Source organism: Astatotilapia calliptera, chromosome 7, assembly GCF_964374335.1.
Source record: "Astatotilapia calliptera chromosome 7, fAstCal68.1, whole genome shotgun sequence".
NCBI lineage: Eukaryota > Metazoa > Chordata > Actinopteri > Cichliformes > Cichlidae > Astatotilapia > Astatotilapia calliptera.
The window spans coordinates 8,040,001-8,065,925 of record NC_137428.1 but is presented as its reverse complement, the minus strand read 5'-3'; the positions used below and the strand labels follow the sequence as shown (position 1 = coordinate 8,065,925).

General features: G+C 43.0%; 1 protein-coding gene across 1 annotated transcript; it reads right to left on the bottom strand.

Moving 5' to 3' along the window:
- Nucleotides 1-13: 13 nt before the first annotated feature.
- Nucleotides 14-24,219, bottom strand: LOC113027234 (LIM/homeobox protein LMX-1.2-like). The gene is made up of 7 exons (XM_026176856.2): nt 23,849-24,219; nt 22,768-22,954; nt 8,057-8,289; nt 7,705-7,880; nt 6,735-6,812; nt 3,996-4,062; nt 14-2,546 (listed from the first exon to the last, which is right to left on the bottom strand). The coding sequence occupies exons 1-7, from the start codon at nt 23,964-23,966 to the stop codon at nt 2,323-2,325; spliced, it is 1,083 nt and encodes a 360-aa protein (XP_026032641.2). The 5' UTR covers nt 23,967-24,219; the 3' UTR covers nt 14-2,322.
- Between the last annotated feature and the right edge of the window lie 1,706 nt (nt 24,220-25,925).

Here is a 25,925-nt window from a genome sequence, read left to right as displayed (position 1 = left end):
AAGTAGATAAGAATTCAAGGCAATTAATTGTTTATTTTAAGTACCAACACTTAGTAAAGCAGCAAATTTAAAATGCATCCCTGATCATTTCTAGCTGACCCCATTGGAAAAAAATAAATAGCAAAGTCACACTAAACACAGAATATGAACAATGTATATAGTATGATAAATAGATTAAAACAGGATGATATTGTATTTTTTAAATAGAACCTTCTTTATTTATTGTATGTGCATACTGGTGAGAAATAAATAACTTAGTCCATTCTAACATGCAAAAATGCATGTTCTTCAAGAATAGTATATGTAGATGGAATACTATATACCTTCAACAATGGGTATCAATCAGCTGGCTCACATAATACTTCACATAACAAAAATATAATATTTGCTCAACTTCTCCTTTAGAACAACTTACAGTATTATTCGGGTATCTTTACTGAGCGGCACATAGAGAAACACAAAGCTCTGTGCTTCTGAGACACTGTTTGAAGTACTTCAATAAATCTTTAAGTTGAACTAGTTCAGAACAGACAAACTGCAAAATGTTTACAATATTAGTACAGAGCATTCAAAGGATCTTGCAAAGAAAAGCGTCTGGACTTCTTTAAGTTGCTTGAAGACGTTTCGCCTCTCATCCGAGAAGCTTCTTCAGTTCTAAGGTCAAATGGTGGAGAGTCCCAGATATAACCTAGTGGGAGTAACCCCCCACAGAGGGACAAAAGGACCCCCTGATGATCCTCTAATCGCCTGAGCCAAGGTGTGAAACTGGGTGTGGGTCCCAATCAGCCAGAGTTTCGGGTGAGTTCATTGTGAAACCTGGCCCCACCTTATCATGCGAATTCCTGAGGTCAGATGGCCCAGGATGTGAGTGGGCGTTAAGGCGTCTGGGAAGGGATCTCAAAACTGGATTATAGATGGCAGAGAGTTGGTGTCGTAAACCCCCGCCTCTGTTCAAAGATGGTCGCTCACAGTGGACATAGATGGCTTCTTTCACTCCTCTTTCAAACCATCTGTCCTCTCTGTCCAAAATGTGAACATTGGCATCCTCGAAAGAGTGTCCTTTATCCTTAAGATGCAGATGGACTGCTGAGTCTTGTCCTGTGGAGGTGGCTCTTCTGTGTTGTGCCATGCGCTTGTGAAGTGGCTGTTTGGTCTCTCCAATGTAGAGGTCTGAGCATTCCTCGCTGCACTGTACAGCATACACCACATTGTTAAGTTTGTGTTTTGGCGTTTTGACAAAGAAGTCCAGACGCTTTTCTTTGCAAGCTCCTTTGACTACGATGACCTGGATGACTGAGAACCTTCACAGACAGTACAGAGCATTATTATTCTTGTCCAATAAATATACACTGCTTAAAAAAAATAATAAAGGAACGTGTTGAAAATACATTTTACCTCAATGGGGAAAAAAATCATGTTGGGTATCCATAGTAATATGGACTATCAAGCTACAGAGGGCTGAAGTCAAAATCACTGTGAAAATTGAAGTTAACAAATGATGGCAGGCTAGTCCATTTTGTTGAAATTCCATTGCGATAACTCAGAATGATACTCATTAGTTTGTATGCCATGACAAAATTAGGGCATGCTTTTACAGTAAGTAATGAGATGATAAATCATGTCCAGTGGGATCTCCTCCCAGCTCTGAAACAGCACATCACTGAGTTCATGGACAGTCTGAGGTGCAACCTGTCAGTGTTAGATGGATAGAAACATAATGTCCAAGAGGATGGATTTAAAAAGGTGAGTGTTGGGACCACCATATCAATTCCTTCATCCTCCAGGAACTGCCTGCATACTCTTACCACATGAGGCCGAGCATTGTCACACACCAGGAGGAACCCAGGACCCATTGTACTAACGTAGGGGCTGACAGTGGGTCTAAGGATTTCATCCTGATACCTAATAGTGGCATTGCTTAGCCAATAGAGGTGTGATAACATGAATATGCCTTCCTGGACCATCACTGACCCACCAGTAAACCAGTCATTCTTAGCCAGTCATCTCATTTCAGCCAGCTAGTAAAATTACACATACACGGCTATGAACTAACACTTTCAATACTATTACATTTTGCTATGAAACAGGACTCAACTAGTTATTATCTTAATTAACCGCCTGTCCACCAAAAAGAAAATAGCTTAAAAGGCAATCCCACTGCAACAAAACAACTTTTGAGAAACAAAGGAGTCCAGTATCTGCTTTAGGTGCGCCTTTCCTTGGATAGAGGTTAGTCTGGTGTATTTGGTCGGCCTTGGTCATATTTAGTTGCTTGCTGTTTTGTGTCTTATGGCCAAGTAGACTCTGTGCCTTTTGTCTGCACTATTGTGGGCTCACCGTCCACAGCCTGGTAGGAGGTATGGTGGGCTGAGAAGAACTGAAACTGATGATGTGTCTTAAGAAGTATGAGCTTTGCATGGAGTGAAGACAGTCAGTGGTGTTCCCCACCCTTTCATGTAAAGAGGCTTCATCTGGAGTGGCCATGAAGCAATCATTTAGACTTGTCAGAGAGGTCTCACTGTCAATGTCATGGATGAAGTCAATACCTGTCAAAATTAGAGAAGAAGATATAAAGAAGTAAAAAAAAGGACCATGTAGAGAGAGTTTAATAATCTTTTATTACAAATTATACATAACCTGAGCCGCTGCTAACAAAGTTCTGTTATTATCAATGTTCTATTTAAAATATAGGTTGGAAAAAGTGCAGGGAATTGTTCAACTTATTTAGAAAGACAAACAAAAGAAACCAGAAGTAAGAGATTAACTGAACATCTTCTCAAACCTTTATCTTGTAAATGTCCATTTTATTTCTTTAAGTTACCAGTTGGTTATATTCACTTTCTACCTCCTTAGTTACTACTACTACCTCAGTTAACACCAAAAGTTTTTTGCTGTTCTTTGACTACTTGTTTAGACTTGTATTTATCTTCAGAAATTAGTATATCACTGTGTCAGCTCAGGTTGAGCAGTCTGGAGAGAAAGAGGCACAGCTGAGATGGTTTGGGTTTGTGAAAAGGATAGTGGATATATTGCGCAAAGGATGCTGAATATAGAAGTGCCAGACATATTGAAAAGACATGTAAATATTGTATATCGTATAGAGGTTAATACACAAATAAAATTGTCAGTTTAGATCTGACATTTTATCCTGATATTATACAACACAATGACAGTATTGTCTGTTTGTTTGAAGTAGCTGTTTCTTTCATTTTCCTTTTCTATTTTATTGATCTATTCTCCTGCAGGACTTAAGCAGCACACCAATGTTAAAATGTTCTTGTACAACAACGTGTCTTACATAGAAACAAATAAATCATCATTATCATTGGCTGTTTGATCTTAAAGATGTCTCACCTAACATTTCATTTGCTAATCTCACCTTCAAACAACCGGCTGCTTGCTGCTGGGTTGCTTAGATCGTTTGGTTAACAGCAGCGGCTTCGACTCTAATAAACCCTGTTGCCATGCCAATATTGACATGCTGGAAGTCCCTGAACAGACAGAAGCAGTGCTTGCCAAACCAGTGAGACACTTATCTAAACTGTCTGTTCATATCCACTGTGAGACCACAGTGGCAATAAGCCCACTAGCCATGTGGAACTATATTGCAGAGAGAATCTCAGCTCCCGCTTTATAGCTCTGCTGTTGAAAAACCCATATTTACCAGCAGAGATGAAATTCTGGTTTCACAATATGGGGCGTGCTAAAAACTACAAAACTGGGAGTGTTTGCTGAGTGACTTTACTCTTTTTATTGTTCCAATAAAAAATTTAATATTTCAAGCTGTCTCTCCAAATTATTGATAAATCACCTAGCTTTCTGGAATCGCTGTTATTAGAATTCTAAAGGACAGATTGTAATGACAGTTACATTTCTAATGTTCTTCTGCCCCACTGACGCAGAAGGACGTCAGTGGTGGCGCGTTTCATTTTGCTACATTAGAGAAAAGTAGCAAAAAAAAGGAACTGGAAATGCAAACAAAGATAAATCCTTACCTTGGCCTAGCCTTTGGCTGTTGTGTTGCTCCTGCTGTTGCTGTTGTCTGCGGGCTAACTTCTTCATCTGCAAATAAATAAATAGCAAACAGTTTGATACATGACTGACAGGCAAACAAGCAGACACACACACACAACCAAAAACACACATGCAATACTGTGCAAAGTCTTGTGCTGTTTCTTTATATTGTGGTTCTAAGGACCAGTAATTTTTCTAAGCAATGTTCTTAAGGTCTTTCAAAGATATTTTTTGGACATAGTTAGCACTTTAGGTACTTTGTTACTTGCAGCTCATAACTGCAACAAATAATTAGCTCCCACTTATCACAAGTGTTTTCAGGAAAAGGTTTGTATTGTATTGTATTGCCAAATGGATTGAGCAGTTGCCCGGGTATGAGTGTGGGGCAGCATTACAGCATACAGTAAAGAGGACTGTGTCATGTGAAGCAGGGCCACATAGGAGCTTGATAAGACCACTAAAGCAGACAGCCATAGAGACAAAACACAGAGGTGACTCTTGGACTTCCTTTCCTGGGCGGTCCTCATGTGAGCTAATTTCTGTTTTGAAGCTTTATTTTCATGTATGCACATGTTTCAATAAATCACGGCTCCTATTTATCATTTTGTAGCAAAATGTAAAGAAATCAGAGGTAGTTTAAGACTTTTACACAATATTGTACCAATGTATCGGTTAATATGTACAAATAGATTAAATACAAATAGGAATAAATAAGTGGAGACGGCAAAAAATTGAAGTGTTAAATAGATTTATGTGCAAAAGAGCTATGAGCTCATGAGATGACCTGATGTGCAAAAATTATTATTACTAGTTAAAATAGGTCAGCTGTTCAAGAGTCTGATAGCAGTGGGGAAGAAGGAGTTGTTGAGTCGGGATCTTCTAGAGTTCACACTTCTAAACCTTTGTCCCGAGGGCAGAAGTGTGAACAGTCCGTGTTGGGGGTGTGTGGGGTCTTTGAGGATGGAGGCAGCTCTCTTCTGGACTCTGCGATGGTAGATGCTCTGCAGAGAGGGCAGCGGAGTCCTGGTGATCTTCTCTGCAGCTGCTATCACTCTCTGCAGGTCCATAGCAGTAGTGCTGCCGTACCATGCAGTGATGCAGCTGGTCAGGGTGCTCTCCACAATGCAGCTGTAGAACCTGCCAAGGATCTTGGCCAACATACCAAATTTCCTCAGCCTCCTCAGGAAATACAGCCACTGCTGAGCCTTCTTGACCAGCTTTGTGGTGTTCAGTGTCCAGGTGAGGTCCTCTGTGATGTAGACGCCCAGGTATCTAAAGCTGCTCACCCTCTCCACTTCCACACACAAAGTGAGTGACAGTGACAGTATTGAAGGTGGAGCTGTAATCAACAAAAAGTACCGTGATGTATGAGCCTTTGTTGCTGTAGGCTTTATCCAGTGTATTTTTCCACCTTGTTGCACAATCAAATACTGTTCAAACCTGGGGAAATCTGGCCAGGATTTCTGTTGACTGCTTACAGCTCATCCATGGTTGAGTTAGCATTAGCATCGGGTGGTACATACACGGCCGTTACCATGATGACAGTAAACTCATAAGGTATGTAGATAGGTCTGCATTTAACAGTCAAATATTCCAAATCAGAACACTGGCTGTCTACAGTCTTTTGTCTCTTTAGACCAGCTGTCATTGATCTAGATGCATAAACCCCCAATGTTGGTGAAGCAAATACTCGGGAGCGGTGGCTTAAATGTTTTTTTCTTTAACCATGCTACTGGGCCCACCCTGCAGCCTCGCTTTTGCCTCCTTTGTTTACACTTCCTTTTGGGTTTGCTGCAGGCCTGGAGTTCTTATTATGTTCTCCGGAATCCTGTGGAAGTGGTGATAGTCTGACATAGTGTTCCTTGCACAGTGTAATCCCAAACTCAGAAGGTCCTGAGTAGATACTACTCGCCATACAGTAGTAAAAAACACATACATCCACACATATACATGTAAAAAATCTAGAAAAGCAAGCACCGAATGTGGAGAGCAGTAAGCCACTGTGTCTATGTGTGTGTCGATGTCTTGTGGAAGGAGGGAACCTAACATGCATGTCTGTGGAAACCCGGAGTACTTCGAGAGAACCCACAAGGGCACAAGGAGAAGATGCACACTAATTCATATGCTACAGAAGAAAGCTTTGAAAATTTTAAAAGCTTCTAGGTTATTGGGAACCAGATGACAGACTAGTCATCATGCTAGAATTTTTAAAACACTATGTTGTTTTTTTAATTTACAAAGAAGAAATTAGTAGACATGCAAGAGCAATGAATGGCTGTTAAATTAAACGGCATGATTATGATATATTTTAGACTTGAGCAAGTATTGCATCAGACCGATGATGGACAATAGTAAAATCCCTGTAGCTAGTGAGACTATGATGAGTTTATTCTCTCAAATGCCACCAAGCCAGACAAATTAGATTAGAAACTCTCAGTACACTGAAGCTTGACTGATGAAAAACTGATTACATAACTAAGGACTTTTGGGAATAAACAGTAAGGGCCCATTGTCAGAGGATGCAATGTGGGGGGCCATCAGCGACTAAGACTTCTGTGAAACACCTAAAGGCTCATTTTAACTATCTTTGCTTAGAAGAAGCAATTTAAAAATTGTAACTGTAGTTCAACAATGTGTATGCTTAGAAGTTACAACCACAAAATTATGAAACTAGGTTATAAATGTATAAATGCTTATAGCTTTGGGGATGTGCTCCTTACCTTTGCTCTCTGGTTCTGGAACCAGACTTGGACCACACGAACACTAAGTCCAGTCTCTGCAGCCAGGGTCTCTCTTACCTGTAAATCACAGCACAATTAAATTTTATTATTATTATTATTATTATTATTGTTGTTGTTGTTGTTGTTATTATTTTATTATTATTATTAATAAAAATAATATTAATAAAACAATTAATACTATTAGTATTCTTACTTTTTTATTATAACAAATACATAAAAAAAACCAACATGCTTCCATTAAACAAACTCTTCTGGGCTAGTTTTTATTAGCTTTAAATTCTACTACCCTCAGTGTCACCCTTGATAGAGGACAAATGTAGACACACCAGCTCAGAAGTATAAATAAAAACACACACATATATACAACAACATAATCTATTACAATGTAGGCTCTACAGGGTTTCAACCCTCAAGCGTCGATGCAGGACTGACAAAACCCTATTTTAAAAGAAAAGAAAAGAAAATGACAAAATGTTGCTTGGAAATAAGATGATTTTCATGACAACATAAGTAAGGTTTTGTGCTTAAACATATTAATTTTCTTTGCATATATGTGTTAATAAGTTTAATGAAGTCTCAACTGTTAATTCATTCAACTCCTCATTTTAAATTTGGGTTGTTAAAGCTAGAGGAACTAATTTTTAAGTTTCAGTGTTAAAATAATTTTAAATATTTGCTTGGCTGGTTGTCTTGGGGCCTTTTCCTTCATATTTAAACTGCTACTTTTATTAAGAACATAATACTGTTTTTCTACTATGACTTCTTAGTCATAGTAGAAAAATAGACTTGAGGTGACTGCTGTTAAGCATTGATGCTATATAAACGAAATGATACTGAATTCAAATGTAATGTAAGAAATGAAATGCAATGTAATTGTAGTACTTGATATGTGGTTTTTGACTCAAATATACCAGTATACAATTATAATATACTCTATACCTCTACTCACCTTTCTGCAGGGTTTGGAAGAAACCTCAAAAGAGGCCTTAAAGGCTCTCTGCTGCGGGGTGGTCAGGATGGTGCGTGGGCGTTTGGGCCTTAGGGGTTCTTTGCTGTCACTGCTGCATTTCCTGACTGATAGGGTTTTTTCTGATTTCACATCCTCGTCCTCATCCTCATTCTTATCTGTCACCAGACACAAATAATTCCATTAATCCCTTTGTTTAATTGTTGCTGCAGATTTGACCTGAGTTCAGTTTTTTGCATTGCATGGGAATTTTCCATTTCTAGATAAAGTCATCAATTAGGTACGTTCCTTTTGATTCAGTTCTTTTCTTTAATAATCTGTTATAAAATATTACCTGAGTCTGTGATGTCTGTACTGAGTGTACTGAGCAGGGCCCTCTCTCTCTCATAGTCAGTCTTGCACAGCAGCTGACCTTTTTTCAGTACAAACTCATCTCCTTTACACAGCTGGCGCTGGCAGACACAGCAGCAGAAGCAGCTGAGATGGTAAACACTGTCCAGAGCTCGCATAACAAACTCTGTGGGCGCTATCTTTCCAAGACAGTTGCTGCACTCCACAGCAAACAACCTGAGCACAAGGGGAAGGAAGAACAGTGTTATTGATGCAGCATTTTTAGGGAAAATTGTGTTTGACATATTTTCCTTGCAATTGAATCATTCTAGCAGTTATGTTTCTCCTCCAACAGAGTGCGGAGGAGGAGCAATGAGATAACACAAACACAAAAGCTACCAAGCTAAATCTAATAAAAGTTGTTTTGCCTTCTGACCATAATTCAACACATTTTGCTGCTCAAATTGAAATTCGGGTGAAAAATTATTTGTCACACTGAAAAAGCTGATAGTTTCACCGATTATTTTCATTTGAATGGGTTTACAAACTGGCGTACTCAAACAACAGTTTTCAACAGTATTTAAACACAAGAGGCTTCTCTTTAAAATGTCTTCTTTCTACAGTTTTCTCACCATCCCATTACCACTGAAGTGTAAAGTTATTTATCAATTTACAGGATCTCTGTGGCTTTTAAATCACAAAACACTAAGTTTGGTGGATAATTTTCCAGAAATTGTTACTTTAATTAAGGTACCAAAGTAACACCTAGATTAAAAAAAACTGAATCTAGTTTTGGTGTTACTTTTCTGTTACTTTTAGCCACAGCTAACTTTTGTCACAGGAAGCGTCGGTTACCTTTGATTCCACTGAATCACAACCAAGTCTAAATTTCATGGGTGTGTTCATGTCCTGCTAACAATAACTGGAGCTTGCCAATCTTAGAGGCCAGTAGTTTTGTCTTTCTTTTGGTTGTTTCTCTATGAGCCTCTGGTCTAATGGAAAACTGATTAGACCAGAGGAGACTAGTGTGCTATACAAGTTGCTGTAGGATCTGGTATCACTGCTCTGAGAGACGGTTTTTGTACAATGACAATAAAGGGCTAGTCTGTTCTAGTTACCATTGGTATCTTTGTGGTAACAGCACATGAGCTTCTGGACTGGTTCTTATACAACTTGCCTCATTCACCCGTGTCTGTGTGTGTGTGTGTGTGTGTGTGTGTGTGTGTGTGTGTGTGTGTGTGTGTGTGTGTGTGGGAGGGGGGGGGGGCATGCAAGAACTGAATCTTGGAAAAGAGTTAAAGAGTGGGAGAGGAGGAAAGAGGTAGCATTAGGCAGGTACACAAGAGTTTGGACAGCTGCACTGTTCCTTTCTAATGACACTATCCTTCTCTGTTCAATAGTTTTTTCTCCCATTCCCCATATCTCATTGATCTTCTCTTTCAACCTTTGTCTTACCATCTGTCAATTCAGAAAGTGAGAAGAACATTTGCCATCAAGGCTCTTTAAAAAAAAAAAGATGGACAGAGTATATAAAGTATAAGACATTGCCTAGTAAAATTAACAAATAAAAATACACCACAATCTGGTTCAAATCACTGTAATTGCAATGTATGCTCATAAGTAACAGAACCACGACAGGCCCGATGACGAGTTCATGGTTTTCAGCATTTCTTTATTTAACACTTTTATTCTCCTGGTCGCTGTACAACAACAGTCGGCTGCAGCTCCGCCGCTCACAGCCCGACACATATCAACAACAACAACATAACAGACAGCACAGCTTTTTATGCCGGCAGAGGCGTGATTGCAGATGCCATGCAATTGCATCCATCTCCCCTGCAACAACACCTCAGACCACGCACTGCCGAAGTTGATACACTCCTCATTAAATGGATATAAGCACTAACCCCATGGTGTGAAGGGATAACTAAGAGGGATAGAAAGAGTTGAGTGAAGGTAAATTGCTACATGCTTACAGAACACACTATCAGACAGGAAGGGCTGCTTGCCCTTGGGTGTATGATAACAGGGTGCTCATTTTCATGCATGAAAATAAAACATCCCTGGTAACAACTGTAAGGTAGGGAGGGTTTTTTTTTTCATACAGGACAAGATCTCTGACTGGAGGTTAATGACTGCTATCATGTGGAAGGACCCCAAGGAGAACAAATCAAGTCTAAACCATGGCACCTCCCCATCAATAGCCAATCAAAATTATTTCCGGTTGTCATGTGTCTAATACAGTCCTTGCGGTGACACCGCCCCTCTTGGACTGAGATTGCCCACCCCTGGTCTAATATATGCTTTGAATTATGAACTGTGCTTCACTTCTCCACGTGCAGACTGCCTGACATTGAGAAGTCCACAGCTGTGCAAGCCAAATCTTTAACTGCCTGATAATTGCTAGATTGTCTCCTGAACTACTCTCAGCAAAAAAACGAACACAACACCTTGATTCACTGAGTTATCAATAGTGTGAGCAGTTACACAACTCACCAAGAATGTTTGCAATGCTGTTAACAGATAAATTTGCATAAGTAAAGGAAATTAAAATTCAATTGAGTTCAATTTTATTTATATAGCGCCAAATCACAACAACAGTCGCCTCAAGGTGCTTTATATTATAAGGTAGACCCTACAATAATACATACAGAGAAAAAACCCCAACAATCATATGACCCACTATGAGCAAGCACTTTGTGACAGTGGGGAAATAAAAAATCCCCTTCAACAGGAAGAAACTTCTGGCAGAACCAGGTTCAGTTAGGGGCGGCCATCTGCTGCAACTGGTTGGGGTGAGAGACCACAGCTTCTCTGCAACTTTAAAAAAACAAACCTTTTCAAGCTTGCATAGACTGCAACAGTTTAAATCCTTGTTTATACCTAAACGTGTAATTTTCACAACCTTTTGTTTTTCAGTTGTTGTGGGCTTTCATATATGCTGTAAACAAAGTGTACTAAAGTAAAATAAAAGCCTGGAAAGAAATGTGTGGAAAATACAGTGTAAGAAGGGTTGGTTAGACTAGTCTACATCCCTAATAATTGTGAATGAAGGGGAAATATTATTTATTCTTTCCTCTGAAATACCCCAAAGATACTCATTGCATTAAAAAAAATAAATAAACAACTTTAAAAACATTATATACTGTTTCGCCTTGCCAAGTATCATCAGGAATCAGTAAGTATGTTTAGGCACTCGAAAAATAAGTCCCATGGTGTATTATACAGTGCAATGTGTCATCTTTGAAAGGCAGAGTGAAAACGTCTTTCTCTTTGCAAGCTTTTAGTTAGATTTAGAGGCAGGCAAAAGCAAAGGGTTCATTTTTTTATTATACCAAAACACTTTGAGTCTGTGTCATATATGGAATATAAAAATTATTTTTAAGATCCATATTGTGAGAATCACACATTTACTTTTGTTTAATATTATACAGAAATGACAAAAGGGTTTTTCCACTACTCCTACTCCCTTTTTTCACCGATAGCTCTACTGATAGCTGAGATCATTACCATGCTAAAAACATGTTGAAGTGAGTTTCTAGAGAATCTCTAGGCTTTACTATGAATTTTTGAGCTTTCGCTGAACAAACAGCAAATCCATTCTCTGAATACTGATTTTATTTTCCCTGCCTCCTTCATAGACATCTTTTGATTACTCTGGCTAATTAAAAGTCCATCAAGCTGCCACCCAAAGCCACCACCCACTCATCCACCCAACCTCCTCTTTTAGGTCACCCAGCTCCATGAAGAGGGAGAACAAACAAGACAATAGTGAAGGAACACACACAGTCTGTTTTTACTGCTTCATTCTTTTTCCTCTCCTCTTATCCTCTTTAATCCTGTACCTCTTTATGCTTATTAAGCTGCTGGAAGCATAGGGCACAGGTCCAATGGGTTAAAGCTCCACCAAAGAGTTGACTCTAGCACTGAAAGGCCACAAAGAACTGAAGAGGACTTTGCGTGATTGCACTAATGGTAGTTTTCTATGTTTATAATTCCCTCTATCTATCTATCTATCTATTTTTATTTCATTTTATTATTCACATTATTATCTGATTCAGTATTATGCCAGAGCTGACAGTGGGTTAGAGCCAGGTTGGTGAAAGATGGAAGGAAGAAGAATAGAAAACGAAATTGAACAGAACCCTAAACTGACTCTGGTAGATGTCCCCACCCCAGACAGGGTGTAAAAAGCAGTGGTGTAGGAAGACCCGCCTCATCCCTTCCGTACTTGACAGTGTTCAAGGTCGACTGTTTTGTGCATGTGTTGTATGTGAGTGTATGAGGTGTAAATGAGTATGACTGTGTGAAAACTAGAGTGGTAATAAAATTGAGGGGACAGATGCAACATGAGAATACGATTGCTGGCCTCTCCCTGAAAACCCTCAATGTCTAAGGTGCAGGTAAAATAGCAACGAAGAGGCGACTGGAACTATCTCATCAACCTCATCCACCAACCTCTGGATAACACAACTGCCCCCAAGCCCTAAATGTCAAGGCTCTGTGTGCGGGCAGGCAGAGATGAGGATCCAAATGCAGGACTCGGAAAATGGAATGTAACTCAAAAAACCTCAGCTTTATTGCTGGCAGGAAAACAAACATAAAGTGAGGACGGAACACTGAGACCAAGAACACACAGGCATAAACTGATGGTACGACGCGACACTGAGCATGGGAAAACACAGGGCTTATATACACAGGGTAGTAACGGGGAAATCGGCAACAGGAGGGAGACACAGCTGGGAGAGATCAGGGCTAACGAGACAGGGGGAACAAAGCTGCACATACTAACATCAGACAAGAACAAGAACCTTCAAAGTAAAACAGGAAACAAAACACACTTTACTAAGACACAGACTAGACAGAGACAGACTTTTTTTGCTTGAGGCCCAAGCAAAAAAAACAAAAAAAACAAGGAGCACCAGAGTCCAAAAAACGCAGGAAAGCATATCAAAAACAAAACGAAACCAGAGCTCACCAAGAGTCTACAAAAAGTCCAGGGGGCCGACTGTGCACACGGCAACGGTGGCGACGTGCGAACAGTTCTGGAGGCCGACCGTGCACATGGCGACGGCGGGCAAACAGTTCTGGAGGCCGACCGTGCGGACGGCAACGGCGGCGAGGAAGCAGTTCTGGGGGCCGACCGTGCGGACGGCAACGGCGGCGAGGAAGCAGTTCTGGGGACCGACCGTGCGGACGGCAACGGCGGCGGGAATGCAAGCCTGGAGGCCGGCCACGCGGAAGGCAGTGGCGGCAACAGAAGTCCGGAGGGCGGCCACGGTGGTGATGATGCCCAACAAGCGGCCTGGCAGATGACCGACAATGTGGAGGTGGTAGGAGGGGACCCGAAGGCTGCGTGGCCCCTGCAGCCCCAGGCGAAGCGGAGGTTGGATCAGATGAGGCAGAGGCTGAAGCCGAAGCTGGGCCAGGCGACGCTGAAGCGAATGCGGAGGCTGAACCAGGTGAGGCTGATGCAGAGGCGGGGCCAAACGAAGCTGGTGATGCGGGAGCTGGACCTGACGAGGATGAGGACGCGGGAGCTGGACCAGACGACGCTGAAGCGGATGCGGAGGCTGGACCCGGCGAAGCGAATGAAGCTGAAGCCGAAGCTGGACCAGGCGAAGCTGAAGCCGGAGCCGGACCAGGCGAAGCTGAAGCCGGAGCCGGACCAGGTGAAGCTGAAGGCGAAGCTGAAGGCGAAGCCGGACCAGGCGAAGCTGAAGCCGGAGCCGGACCAGGCGTGGGTGATGCTGAAGCCGGAGCCGGACCAGGCGTGGGTGATGCTGAAGCCGGAGCCGGACCAGGCGTGGGTGATGCTGAAGCCGGAGCCGAGCCAGGTGACGGCATGGGTGGAGACACGGAGGCTGCAGCTGGCATGGATGAAGACACGGAGGCTGCAGCTGGCGTGGAAGCTGGAGACGGAGGCGCTACAGCGAGAACAGTCTCAGGACCAGTGGGCACAGGGGCCCCTGGAACACACAGGACAAAACCAGCAGGCGCACGGGCCTCTGGCAGGGACAGATCAGAACCAGCAGGCGCACGGGCCTCTGGCAAACACATAGAAGACTTCAGCCGCCCAGAGCATTGACTCTGCTCAGGCAGTGACAGCCGGGTGCAGTCCTCAGCTGGGTTCCTAGCCTCCAGGGGTCCAGAGTAGGCTGAGGGCTGAAACTCAGCCTCTGGGGAGGCCCTGGAGCGCGTCACAGTCTCTGAACTGGCCAGCTTTTTAGGAATGATTACATTATCATGAGGTTTGTTGCTCTGCTTAGAACAAACTGATGAAACACAGTTCCTTTTAGATTGATTTGACTGAGCTTGTTGTACCGGGGTAGCAAGTGACACAGGGTGCAGGGCTAGTGGCTGCTGAACAGGAGGCTGAACTGAGGGTGACTGAAACAATGGTTGGGATGACGACGGTGGTGGAATTGGAGACTGAGCTTGAGGCCGGGCGGCTAACTGAGCTTGAGGCCGGGCGGCTAACTGAGCTTGAGGCCGGGCGGCTAACTGAGCTTGAGGCGAAAGTGATGGTGGTGGAGTTGGTGTCTGGGCTACAGGCGGCTTCTGAGCAGGAAACACAGGACACTGAGCTACAGGTGGCTGCTGAGCAGGTGACACTGGAGGAAGCAGACGAGTGGGCCGAAGGGTAGGCTGCCAGCGAGGAACAGCAGCACGGAGGCCCTCCAAGCGCTAGCCGAGTCCCGTCAAAACGGGAGCTGCGCTTCCACGGTGAGTCCGCTGGATCCATTACTGGTCGCGTCGTTCTGTCAAGGCTCTGTGTGCGGGCAGGCAGAGATGAGGATCCAAATGCAGGACTCGGAAAATGGAATGTAACTCAAAAAACCTCAGCTTTATTGCTGGCAGGAAAACAAACATAAAGTGAGGACGGAACACTGAGACCAAGAACACACAGGCATAAACTGATGGTACGACGCGACACTGAGCATGGGAAAACACAGGGCTTATATACACAGGGTAGTAACGGGGAAATCGGCAACAGGAGGGAGACACAGCTGGGAGAGATCAGGGCTAACGAGACAGGGGGAACAAAGCTGCACATACTAACATCAGACAAGAACAAGAACCTTCAAAGTAAAACAGGAAACAAAACACACTTTACTAAGACACAGACTAGACAGAGACAGACTTTTTTTGCTTGAGGCCCAAGCAAAAAAAACAAAAAAAACAAGGAGCACCAGAGTCCAAAAAACGCAGGAAAGCATATCAAAAACAAAACGAAACCAGAGCTCACCAAGAGTCTACAAAAAGTCCAGGGGGCCGACTGTGCACACGGCAACGGTGGCGACGTGCGAACAGTTCTGGAGGCCGACCGTGCACATGGCGACGGCGGGCAAACAGTTCTGGAGGCCGACCGTGCGGACGGCAACGGCGGCGAGGAAGCAGTTCTGGGGGCCGACCGTGCGGACGGCAACGGCGGCGAGGAAGCAGTTCTGGGGACCGACCGTGCGGACGGCAACGGCGGCGGGAATGCAAGCCTGGAGGCCGGCCACGCGGAAGGCAGTGGCGGCAACAGAAGTCCGGAGGGCGGCCACGGTGGTGATGATGCCCAACAAGCGGCCTGGCAGATGACCGACAATGTGGAGGTGGTAGGAGGGGACCCGAAGGCTGCGTGGCCCCTGCAGCCCCAGGCGAAGCGGAGGTTGGATCAGATGAGGCAGAGGCTGAAGCCGAAGCTGGGCCAGGCGACGCTGAAGCGAATGCGGAGGCTGAACCAGGTGAGGCTGATGCAGAGGCGGGGCCAAACGAAGCTGGTGATGCGGGAGCTGGACCTGACGAGGATGAGGACGCGGGAGCTGGACCAGACGACGCTGAAGCGGATGCGGAGGCTGGACCCGGCGAAGCGAATGAAGCTGAAGCCGAAGCTGGACCAGGCGAAGCTGAAGCCGGAGCCGGACCAGGCGAAGCTGAAGCCGGAGCCGGACCAGGTGAAGCTGAAGGCGAAGCTGAAGGCGAAGCCGGACCAGGCGAAGCTGAAGCCGGAGCCGGACCAGGCGTGGGTGATGCTGAAGCCGGAGCCGGACCAGGCGTGGGTGATGCTGAAGCCGGAGCCGGACCAGGCGTGGGTGATGCTGAAGCCGGAGCCGAGCCAGGTGACGGCATGGGTGGAGACACGGAGGCTGCAGCTGGCATGGATGAAGACACGGAGGCTGCAGCTGGCGTGGAAGCTGGAGACGGAGGCGCTACAGCGAGAACAGTCTCAGGACCAGTGGGCACAGGGGCCCCTGGAACACACAGGACAAAACCAGCAGGCGCACGGGCCTCTGGCAGGGACAGATCAGAACCAGCAGGCGCACGGGCCTCTGGCAAACACATAGAAGACTTCAGCCGCCCAGAGCATTGACTCTGCTCAGGCAGTGACAGCCGGGTGCAGTCCTCAGCTGGGTTCCTAGCCTCCAGGGGTCCAGAGTAGGCTGAGGGCTGAAACTCAGCCTCTGGGGAGGCCCTGGAGCGCGTCACAGTCTCTGAACTGGCCAGCTTTTTAGGAATGATTACATTATCATGAGGTTTGTTGCTCTGCTTAGAACAAACTGATGAAACACAGTTCCTTTTAGATTGATTTGACTGAGCTTGTTGTACCGGGGTAGCAAGTGACACAGGGTGCAGGGCTAGTGGCTGCTGAACAGGAGGCTGAACTGAGGGTGACTGAAACAATGGTTGGGATGACGACGGTGGTGGAATTGGAGACTGAGCTTGAGGCCGGGCGGCTAACTGAGCTTGAGGCCGGGCGGCTAACTGAGCTTGAGGCCGGGCGGCTAACTGAGCTTGAGGCGAAAGTGATGGTGGTGGAGTTGGTGTCTGGGCTACAGGCGGCTTCTGAGCAGGAAACACAGGACACTGAGCTACAGGTGGCTGCTGAGCAGGTGACACTGGAGGAAGCAGACGAGTGGGCCGAAGGGTAGGCTGCCAGCGAGGAACAGCAGCACGGAGGCCCTCCAAGCGCTAGCCGAGTCCCGTCAAAACGGGAGCTGCGCTTCCACGGTGAGTCCGCTGGATCCATTACTGGTCGCGTCGTTCTGTCAAGGCTCTGTGTGCGGGCAGGCAGAGATGAGGATCCAAATGCAGGACTCGGAAAATGGAATGTAACTCAAAAAACCTCAGCTTTATTGCTGGCAGGAAAACAAACATAAAGTGAGGACGGAACACTGAGACCAAGAACACACAGGCATAAACTGATGGTACGACGCGACACTGAGCATGGGAAAACACAGGGCTTATATACACAGGGTAGTAACGGGGAAATCGGCAACAGGAGGGAGACACAGCTGGGAGAGATCAGGGCTAACGAGACAGGGGGAACAAAGCTGCACATACTAACATCAGACAAGAACAAGAACCTTCAAAGTAAAACAGGAAACAAAACACACTTTACTAAGACACAGACTAGACAGAGACAGACTTGACACTGACCAAAGGCTACTAAATGATAATCATAATCACAACAGTATCAGATCATAAATCATAATATAGAAAAACACCAAGATAACTGAAACACCAAGTACCAGAGAAACATAAAGGAAAATCCATGATGCAAAAGTACCAAAACATAATGAACTCAAAATACTGGGTCCAACGGACCCAGAACCGTGACACTAAAAAATAAAGTCATTATAGCTCATGTGTCATGTGCTCTCATTACTTTATTATTTATTATTTGTTTCATTAATATAAAAGTAACTAGAACTTAAAACAATCTCCAACCTGAAGTCACATCCCTTCCCAGGAAAACTAAAGGAAGAGGAAAAAGGGAAGTAAAATCTGAAAGGAAACTGTAACGTCTACAACCGACTCCGTGATATAACACACTATTTAGACACCATCTCCAACGGAAGTAACACGATATCGTCCTCTCAAATCCACACACGGTGTGCACACTGCTTTGAAAGGCCCAACAGCTTTGTTTGCTCTCCTCTTTTTCCCCTTTATACGCTGTGCCCACAACTATGAGGAGAAACACCTGCTGTCAGAGGGAGGACAAATCCAACAGAGAAAGGGGAGTGAGAGAAAACCACACACATACAGCACCATTGCTGTAACAGTTGTCAGAGGGATGTGGGGGGGAGGTAGACAACTGTACGTGGAAGGAGAGATTTCTTACACCCCACTGCAAGGTAAGGAAAAGCAAATCCGGAACCAACACCAGCAGCAACCGCCATCCCCAGTCTGGCTCAACAAGTTCCAACAAGCCCATCTAAATGTCCGGTCATCTTGATGTTACACTGTCACACAAAGATTTTTCTGCTTTAACAGCGCGGCTTGTCATTAATAAAACAGCTGTAGCAGTAAGAAGACAAAGAGGTAATTTCATGACACAAATCAGTACATATTTAAAACACACTTTACCTGAAACACTGCTTTTTGTGTTGTCTGTCTGTCTTTTGTCTCTTTCTAATGTGACAGCGCTGACTGGGCTGTTAAATGGGCGCAAGCTGTATTAAAAACTAACTCATCTCTCTTGTGAGGAGTTTCTTGCTAAGTTCTGCAGTGTTTTTGACAAGGGTTCAAACCTCAATGCCTCTGCTTTTTTCCCTGAGGCCATTTGTCTATTGGTCTTTGGATTCTGGCAGAAGACATGGGATTGGAGTAAAAGGCCCCTCATGGAGCTTTCCTATGCACTTTAAATGATGAACTAAAATCATATCCTCGCTTGAATCCCCGCCCTATAAGTGTTTCCAAGTCACTGCTCTCAATGGAAAAAGACTACTCAACATAACTCACAAAACCCAGCTGGCAACTCCCACTGTGTAAGGCAACCACACAGAACAAATATGCTTCTATCTATTTGTTGCACCACTCGCTCCTCTCGTCCTCGGTCATTCATGGCTAAGAGAGAATAATCTCAACACTAAATAGAGAAAAAAACCCATTTATTTCTGGTTGGAGCACTCACTGTCATCAATTCTGTTTGAAAAATACTATCCATCATTCTCCTCTTAGCCTCCCCCATCTCCACCTGATCTAAATGGTAAATGGTTAATGGCCTGCATTTATATAGCACTTTACTAGTCCCGAAGGACCCCAAAGCGCTTTACACATCCAGGCATTCACCCATTCACACACTGGTGATGGCAAGCTACATTGTAGCCACAGCCACCCTGGGGCGCACTGACAGAGGCGAGGCTGCCGGACACTGGCGCCACCGGTCCCTCTGACCACCACCAGTAGGCAACGGGTGAAGTGTCTTGCCCGATCTAGCTTCAGTACCCCGTGTATCTTGTTTAGATGAAGTATTTTTAAAAAAGCCCTGTCTCTCTTTCTCTTCCTCCTCACAGAATTTACTATCAACTATCAATTTGCTATCAACCTTTATCCTAGTGGACCTTTGCCCACCAGCAGTTTATATAGTTTATCCAAACTGGAAAAAGAAGACATGGAGAAATACATGACAAACTCACTGACTAACATTCTTTCTGTCTTCCAGGCACTTGTCAATGACGCCATTTGGGATATCATCAATCACCTTGTTTTTGCCTACTTGAATTACATCACACAATTCCTTACATGACATTGTGGCTGTGGCTCAGGTGGTAGAGAAGATCAGCTACTGACTGGAAGGTTGGTGGTTTGATCCTTGGCTTCCCCCAGTCTGTATGCCAAATATCCTTGGGAAAGATAGTAACCCCAAGTTAGCTCCATCGGAGCATGAATGAATGTGTGTGAATGTTGCTTAGATTGCACTTGTGTATAGAAGAAAGTGCTTGGGTGAATGAGGCATGTTGTATACAGTGCTTGGAGTACTCCAGGAGAGAAGAAAAGCGCTATCAGTCCATTTACCTTGTGTTCGTTTGTCTTATAGTCAAGCATCTCAGTCATCACTGATGCCGAGTTGTAGATCACCTGCTTGGTTTCGGTGATGATCGCAGTAGAGATTGTTTATAGTGCTGTAGTCACATCTTGTAGAAGACCTTCAGATGATATGGTGACCTTCAGAGTGGACAATGGTGCTTTAAGAGGAGCAGACAGGCCCAAAGAAAATCCCATATAGAGATAATGTGACAGTAAGTCAGCCCGCTATCAGTGTGCTGCTCCTGTCTGGAAGACGCCTCAATACAACAGGCAAGACCACCAAGCTGCAGGATTCCCCCTCCAGCAACACAACAAATAGTGGGAGTAACACACACATTTAATGAAAGCTCTTAAAACATGTGGTTATCCCAATTGGGCTTTCATCAAATCAACAAAGATGAATAAAAAAGAAGGTCAGACACCAACTAGCGAGAAACAGAAAGCCAAACAGAACAACATTGCCATGTTTTGCTTAGCAGATAAACTCAGGAGAATTTTCTTAAAGCATGACATCCCTGTGCACTTCCCACCCAGTGACAGCCTCAGACAAAAATTGGTTCATCCCAAGGACAAAACTCCCAAAGACAAGCTAAACAACATAGTGTCTGCGTTGAAGTGCAGCAAGTAGTGCTCAGACCTCTATATTGCAATGAGCCACACTATAAATACATGGCACAGCATAAAAGAGCCACCTCGACAGGACATGACTCAACTGTCCATCTGCATTTAAACAATAAAATTTAATTTTTCAAGGATACCGATGTTCAAATTTTGGACAGAAAAGACAAATGGTTTGAAAGAGGAGTAAAGTAAGCCATTTATGTCCAGTGTGAATTCCCATTTTTGAACAGAGGGCTTACGACAACAACTGTCTGTCACTACAATGCGATTTTGAGATCTTTTCCCAGCCACCCTAATGTCCACTCACATCTTGCGTTAGGTGATCTCAAGGGCATATGATAGGGTGAGGCAAGGCAGTGGTTTCACCTGAAACCTCTGCTGATAATGACCCACACCCCTTTTCACACCTATTTGCATGTGATGAGGCACATGATCAATAGTGGGTCAACAATGCTCTCAAGGGACAGTCCCCACTTGGGTTTATTATAATGCTCTATTGAAACTCTTACAGTCAGTGCGATTACTGGCTCTTGTATGTTCAGTAAAAAATCCTGAAAATAGTTTTGTGATACATGCCACCAGCAGGTTTCCAACAACATTCAGCTCTTTTACCCATTTTGAGTGGCTTCAACAAAAATACATTATTTTCACTATGAAAATGAACAATGGTTGTGCAACTAATTATTAATTATTTATCAAATGTGTAGCCTATATGCTGTCTTTAAAGTATTAAAAAATAAAACAAAGGAAAAAATGGTATCAATTAAAATGTGTTTCATAGCCTACATCTGTCACCTGATGCCTTATCCTCTTAATTTTGTTGAACCTTAATAGCAATGTTAGTAGAAATGCATCAAAGGCTAGTTTTGAGTGGCCCCAGGTCTGGATTCCAAAAGAAAAAGTAACAGAGGAAAATAATACAGTTTATTTAAAATTGTCTTTGTTTGGTATGCTTAACCTGTTGTGAGAAGTTGCAAACAACAACAAATACATTAATTCATTAATTGAAAAAAGAAAATTGTGGAAAGACATTTCAGAGAAACCACGCTTCATTTGGTGAGAACCGTCCATGTGCAGATAAAAGAAACAGAGCAAATTCACAACTGGTGAGCAGTTTGATCTTTATGTCATCTTAGAAAAGACACTTAGACTGCCATTTGCTTTAGACGGGTGGTGCACGAAGACATTCACAGTAAGGTGTTCAAGTAATTGATTGATTGATTGATTGATTGATCATTTATTTCAAGCATGTCTGATATGAGGTTTCCAACTGATTTTATTGTCAAGTATCAATGCTAAGAAATCTCCTATATATATATATGTGTGTATGTCTAGTGCATTTGTTATTGCTTCAGTTGCTTCAGTTATTGCCAGTGAAGTTGAGCTCTTTACTCTGAATCCATGAATCCTTACTTCATAGATACCATCAAAGATGGGCTATGACATCTGCAGCAAATTGTCCCAATAAGCTACTTTCAATATGATTAATTTACACAGATGACAGAGTAGTGGCTCCATAGGTTTACTAATACCTCAGGTTTACAGATTTACCTCACAATCAGAAGATCCCCAGTTTGATCCCTGCAAGAGACACAAATCCCTTTGTGGGCAGGGTAAGTGGCATTTCTAGACAAGAGTAGAGGCACCTGATTAAACTGTGTTATCTTCCTTTAAGGCAGCTCCATACAGACGTTTTATGATGAAAGTTTCTAAATAATGAATCTTTTGATAACAAAGATTACAGACCCCTATGATAACACGCATCAATTTCTTCTTTTATTTTCTATCTTCCAAATAAGGTAATAACTAAACTTTAATTTCTAACTCCTTAAAAGAACGTTTACATCAATGCACCACAGTGGATACTTAGAACTGTATTAAAGAGATTTCTGGGATGCCAGTAGCTCCATTTAAAATAAAATTACTGGAAGCATTACAATTAATTATGGAATTGTTAAATTTTAATATTTATTATTTTATGAATCAAGAATAAACGCCTTTCAAAAACAAATAAATAAGACATCTTTTAGGAGTCAAGGTGCATATGGAAAAATGTAACCCGTGAAAAATAAACAGAAAAGCACTTCCTTCTTTTCACGCACTAACCAATGTGCTAGGACTAAACAACAACAAAAAAGCCAGATTATAAAACGTGCTCAAGGTTAAATTTGCATAAAAAGCGCCTTCAAATAAACAAAAACAACCCAATTTATACTCTTTTCTTTTACTTTGAGCCACTGGCTGACTGGGCCCACAGAGGCCAAGTCCATGGATACAGAGAAGCGTTCTTACTGTTGGTAGTCGCTCTTGCAGTACGGCTTTGTGTCTCTGAAGTAGCAGGTGTCGGTGAGCGGTTGCTGGCACGCAGCGCACTGAAGGCACTTCTGGTGCCAGGACGCGCCATTGACCCTCATCAGGAAACGGTCTGAAATGATCTGCGCGCAGCCCTCACACACGGCCTGCTGTCGAAAGTCAGCGCCTGATTGACAACAGAACAGACATGAGCGGCGTGAACGAGAAGGCTACAGCTGATGTAAAAGGGGAGAATGCTCCCAAAACTGCGACTGTGATTTGCACATAGCCCTGTAACTCGGGAATATGAATTATTTGTTAACTGTCCAAGTCATCCAAATAAAGCGCTACCCAGACGAACCTGCATGTCACAAAGCTCTTGCTGGAATATAGAGGTCATCATGTACGCACACAAAAAATATATGTCCATTTTACTGGAAAAAATCTGCAAACCTGGTAACAAAAAAATAAATTCACTTTTTTTTTGCGAATACATAAAAAATGAATTTCTTCTCTTGTTTATTTATACGTTTTCCCTAGAATGGTTCGTTTCAGTAAATCAAGAGAATCGCCTGAGTGAATAAAGAGGACAGAACCTGCTGGGGTTATATATTCGTATTAAACACTACTTATATTTTTATAACGACTAAAGAATTCTCTTAGAGGTTTATTGAGAAAACTAGTGGGAGAGTTTCAGTGTTGTACGCCATAAATGAACACAGGGATTATTCATATCTCTTTAAACCGAAACATAATTTTGAAAACAACAACATAAAACATAACTAAATAAAATAAACAACAAGACTACACAAAACTGCCCCAGAAGCATGAAATATAACAACGTAATTTGAAAGACTTTTTATGTTAGAAATTATGCGTCGTAGCAGCAAACATGTTTCATAAAATCAAGTGGGGAACATGTAGCCATAATAATATCATAAAAATATCAAACTGAAAACACAGTCTCGAACCTGGACAGACACAGAAACAAAGGCGTTGCAAAATTAGCTTACACTCTTCCAAACCTGTCAGGAGATGGGAAAGCCGACCATCCCGTTGTGCAGGCAAAAAAGAAACTCACCGATCTTACCATCCAAAGAACTGGTATCGCTCCGCAGTTGATCCTTCATTTTAAAGTCATTCAACATCTTTAAATAGGTAGTGGAGTTAGCCTTGCTGTTCGACTCGCGCTTCTCCATATAATAGCTACACTTGTTGCAATTCCCATAAGCCGTGAGATCCAGGCCTGTGGCTCGTTTTTCACATCTACAGTCTCTGCTGCCTGAGAGTAAAATATGGGCAAAATCAAGAGCACATAAATGGTCGCAAAGATGAAACCTTCAACAAGTTTCCCCCTCTTGTAAGTCAAGAGGTCTGCACTGAAACTCTCAAGCACCCCTGAACTTGATATCTCAGCCGTGATCTCTCTATACAGCTGGGCAACGGCAGAGATATGAAGCCTACCCATGCTCTCCGGCACAGCATTTTCTTGGCACTGCTGTGGATAGATCCGCCTGCACACAATGGAAGGAAAGAACAATCCTTTCCAAACTGTGTTGTTTATATGCGACAACTGTATCAGTCGGCAGACACCCCACATATGGTGGTGGCCACAAAAAATGAATTAGTTTGCGTTAATTGTTTACAAACGAATTAAACTCAAAATACAAATAATAGACGGGGCATCGTGACACTCATTTATAATATGTGCAGTTTAACACAACCATATATCTCTCTTTCTCTCGCTCTTGCTTACAATCAAGCTTTCAAAGTAAATACGAGTAACTACATACATGCAACAATAAATATAATAATATATTTATATTATAAATATAATATAAAAATAATATAAATAAAAATACTCCTAGCTGGTGTTATCAACTTGCAATATAAAAACAGAGACAATATCAAAAATATTTTTGCAATACTAAAATTGAATGAAAATGCTAACTTGACAAAACTGAGTCTACAACCCGAGTAACATAACGACTACAATTTTTATCTGAAACTATTTCTTATCCATATTATTAAATATGCAAAATTGGCGTTTAGTGCCCTGTCACGTGACAGCTCTAAACGTCTCCATGCCTAATGGTAATCTATTCACGTGAAAGACAGTTTTGGAGCAGATTGTCAGGATGAATTCTCCTTAAATCTGTGTAGCCTGATGCCCCATAAATCCACAGCCTGCTCTCAAAAACACGCACACGTTCACTTTTGTTTGGCATATGAAATACATCTCACCAATAGTCATATAACGTCGCATATTGTCATACATACAAACTATGTGAGGCGCAGTAAAGAACGATTTGTGTCAGCTGTGTGCGATTTTGTTCGCACAGCCCTCACTGTCACATGTGGAAAGCGTCAGGATATTTGAAGAGCAGGAGGAAGCTTTCACTATCGGGGAAAAATCATTTTGACAAATGAAGGATGTGAGCAGGTCAGGCTTGATACTGAGCCTCAGCACGGCGAAGGATTAATTAAAATAAGACAATTTTAGTAAAATATTACTGAAATAAACAAGCACCGACCAAATAAAACTTTCCGAGGCAGAGGTGCCGCCAGGAATTTGGGACCCCGTGAAAAAAAATACAACATTGGGCTCCACCACTTAATATTGTAAACCATGCCATCTTAAAAATGTTGTTGTTCAGCTGTGCAGACATAGATCAACATTCTGTACAGATTAATAGATTTTTTTAAATTCATGCAAGGTTCATGAGATATGTGCAACTAATTTCTTACATTTTATATATACACACACACACACACACACACACACACACACACACACATCTCATCCACAGGCTCACTGGAGCTTATCCTGGCTACCGAAGGGCAAGAGGCGGGGTACGCAGGTCACCAGTCTGATGCAGGACTATCACATAGAGACAGCTATGGACAATTTAGAACAACCAAATAATCTGTGTGGGAATGTTAATTTGGTAGAGATCACCACCTCTGGTCCTTGGATTCCATTGTCCAACAGATATTAGATTTTTCCCTTCTGTAACACACCTGAATAAAACTAGGTGGTTCTTTAACATCTTGTCATGTTCTGTGCATCCCTGTTAACTACCCATAAATTTACCTCAAAAATTGCAATGCACCCTCTCCATCAACAAACACACATCACATACTAAATAAATAACCTG

Excerpts from the sequence above, each read along its gene's own strand:
- LOC113027234 (XM_026176856.2), bottom strand. The coding sequence starts at position 23,966 with ATGGAGAAGCGCGAGTCGAACAGCAAGGCTAACTCCACTACCTATTTA. Across the intron at positions 22,955-23,848 it reads TTCTTTGGATGGTAAGATCG|GCGCTGACTTTCGACAGCAG; the intron begins GTGAGTTTCTTT and ends GTTGTCAATCAG. Across the intron at positions 8,290-22,767 it reads TGCAAGAGCGACTACCAACA|GTTGTTTGCTGTGGAGTGCA; the intron begins GTAAGAACGCTT and ends CCTTGTGCTCAG.